Here is a 1,096-nt window from a genome sequence, read left to right on the forward strand (position 1 = left end):
GAGGAGGTCAAGTCTCCAGAGAAAGCCAAGAGCCCAGTGAAGGAGGAAGTGAGGTCTCCTGCAGACATCAAATCCCCCATAAAGGCTAAATCCCCAGAAAAGGAAGATGTAAAATCCCCTGAGAAAGAAGACAAGGAGAGCGCCCCCAAGAAAGAAGCAATAAAGTCCCCTGGCGCACCTGTCAAAGAAGAAGGAAAACCTCAGGAGGTTAAAGTGAAAGAACCTCCCAAGAAGACAGAGGAGGAGAAAGCCCCAGCCAAAGCAGAAGAAAAAAAGGACAGCAAGAAGGAGACACCCAAAAAGGAAGCTGAGGAGAAACCCAAGGAGCCTCAAGTGGGAGCCAAGACAGAAGGAGCTGAGAGCCAGAAGGCAGCCCCAGCCCCGGAGCCTCCTTCAGCCCCTGCAAAGGGGGAAACCAAGGAGAAGGAGCCGGCAAAGCCCCAAGAGAAGAAGACAGAGGAGAAAAAGGGGCCAGAGCCACCCAAGGCAGAGAGTGAGCCCAAAGCCCCCAGCCAACCGGCTGCGAAGGGACCTGAGAAACCAAAGCAGGAGGAGAAGAAAGCAGAGGAGAAGGTCACTGAGCCCCAAAAGCCCGAAGAGAAGCCCCACCCCGACCCCAGAGCCAAAGAAGAGGGCAAGGCCCCTCCCAAAGAACCCGCCAAAACAGAGGCCCCCAAACCCAGCAAGCCCAAGACCGAGAAGGCGGAGAAATCCTCCAGCACCGACCAGAAGGAGAGCAAACCCTCCGAGCCGGCCGCTGACGACAAAGCCAAGAAGGGCGACAAGTAGCCACGGGAATCAGGTATGGAAACACCCACGAGGAGCAGCCAAAGAAACTCGGACAGGTCAATCAACTCTCATTTATTTTATGTCTGCCTCCCACAAGAGACCGCCCTCAGACTGCAGGGTGCCCTCCTTTTCCAAGCTGGAATTCCTGGTAGCAGTACATAGGAAAAGAGGGAGAGAGGAAAACAAGATCCTCCTCCCCCTGGAGGCCCCCGCCCCCCACCCATCCAGCCCCCCAGCCCTCAACCCTCACCGACGATGGTCAACTATGTTATGATAGCTTAACTAGCAGAATGTGATGTATGCCGAA

At 55.2% G+C, this 1,096-nt stretch overlaps 1 protein-coding gene across 1 annotated transcript in view; it reads left to right on the forward strand.

Moving 5' to 3' along the window:
* Positions 1–890, forward strand: part of NEFH (neurofilament heavy) — a 7,537-nt gene extending 6,647 nt beyond the window's left edge. Inside the window, 1 exon segment of the mRNA XM_027864998.1 lies at positions 1–890. This exon segment is cut by the window's left edge and continues 10 nt beyond it. Coding sequence (XP_027720799.1) covers positions 1–789 — 789 coding nt within the window. The 3' untranslated portion in view covers positions 790–890.
* Positions 891–1,096: the final 206 nt, after the last annotated feature.

The sequence above is a fragment of the Vombatus ursinus genome, unplaced genomic scaffold, assembly GCF_900497805.2.
Source record: "Vombatus ursinus unplaced genomic scaffold, bare-nosed wombat genome assembly UNPS02001287.1, whole genome shotgun sequence".
In the NCBI taxonomy this organism is placed as follows: Eukaryota; Metazoa; Chordata; class Mammalia; order Diprotodontia; family Vombatidae; genus Vombatus; species Vombatus ursinus.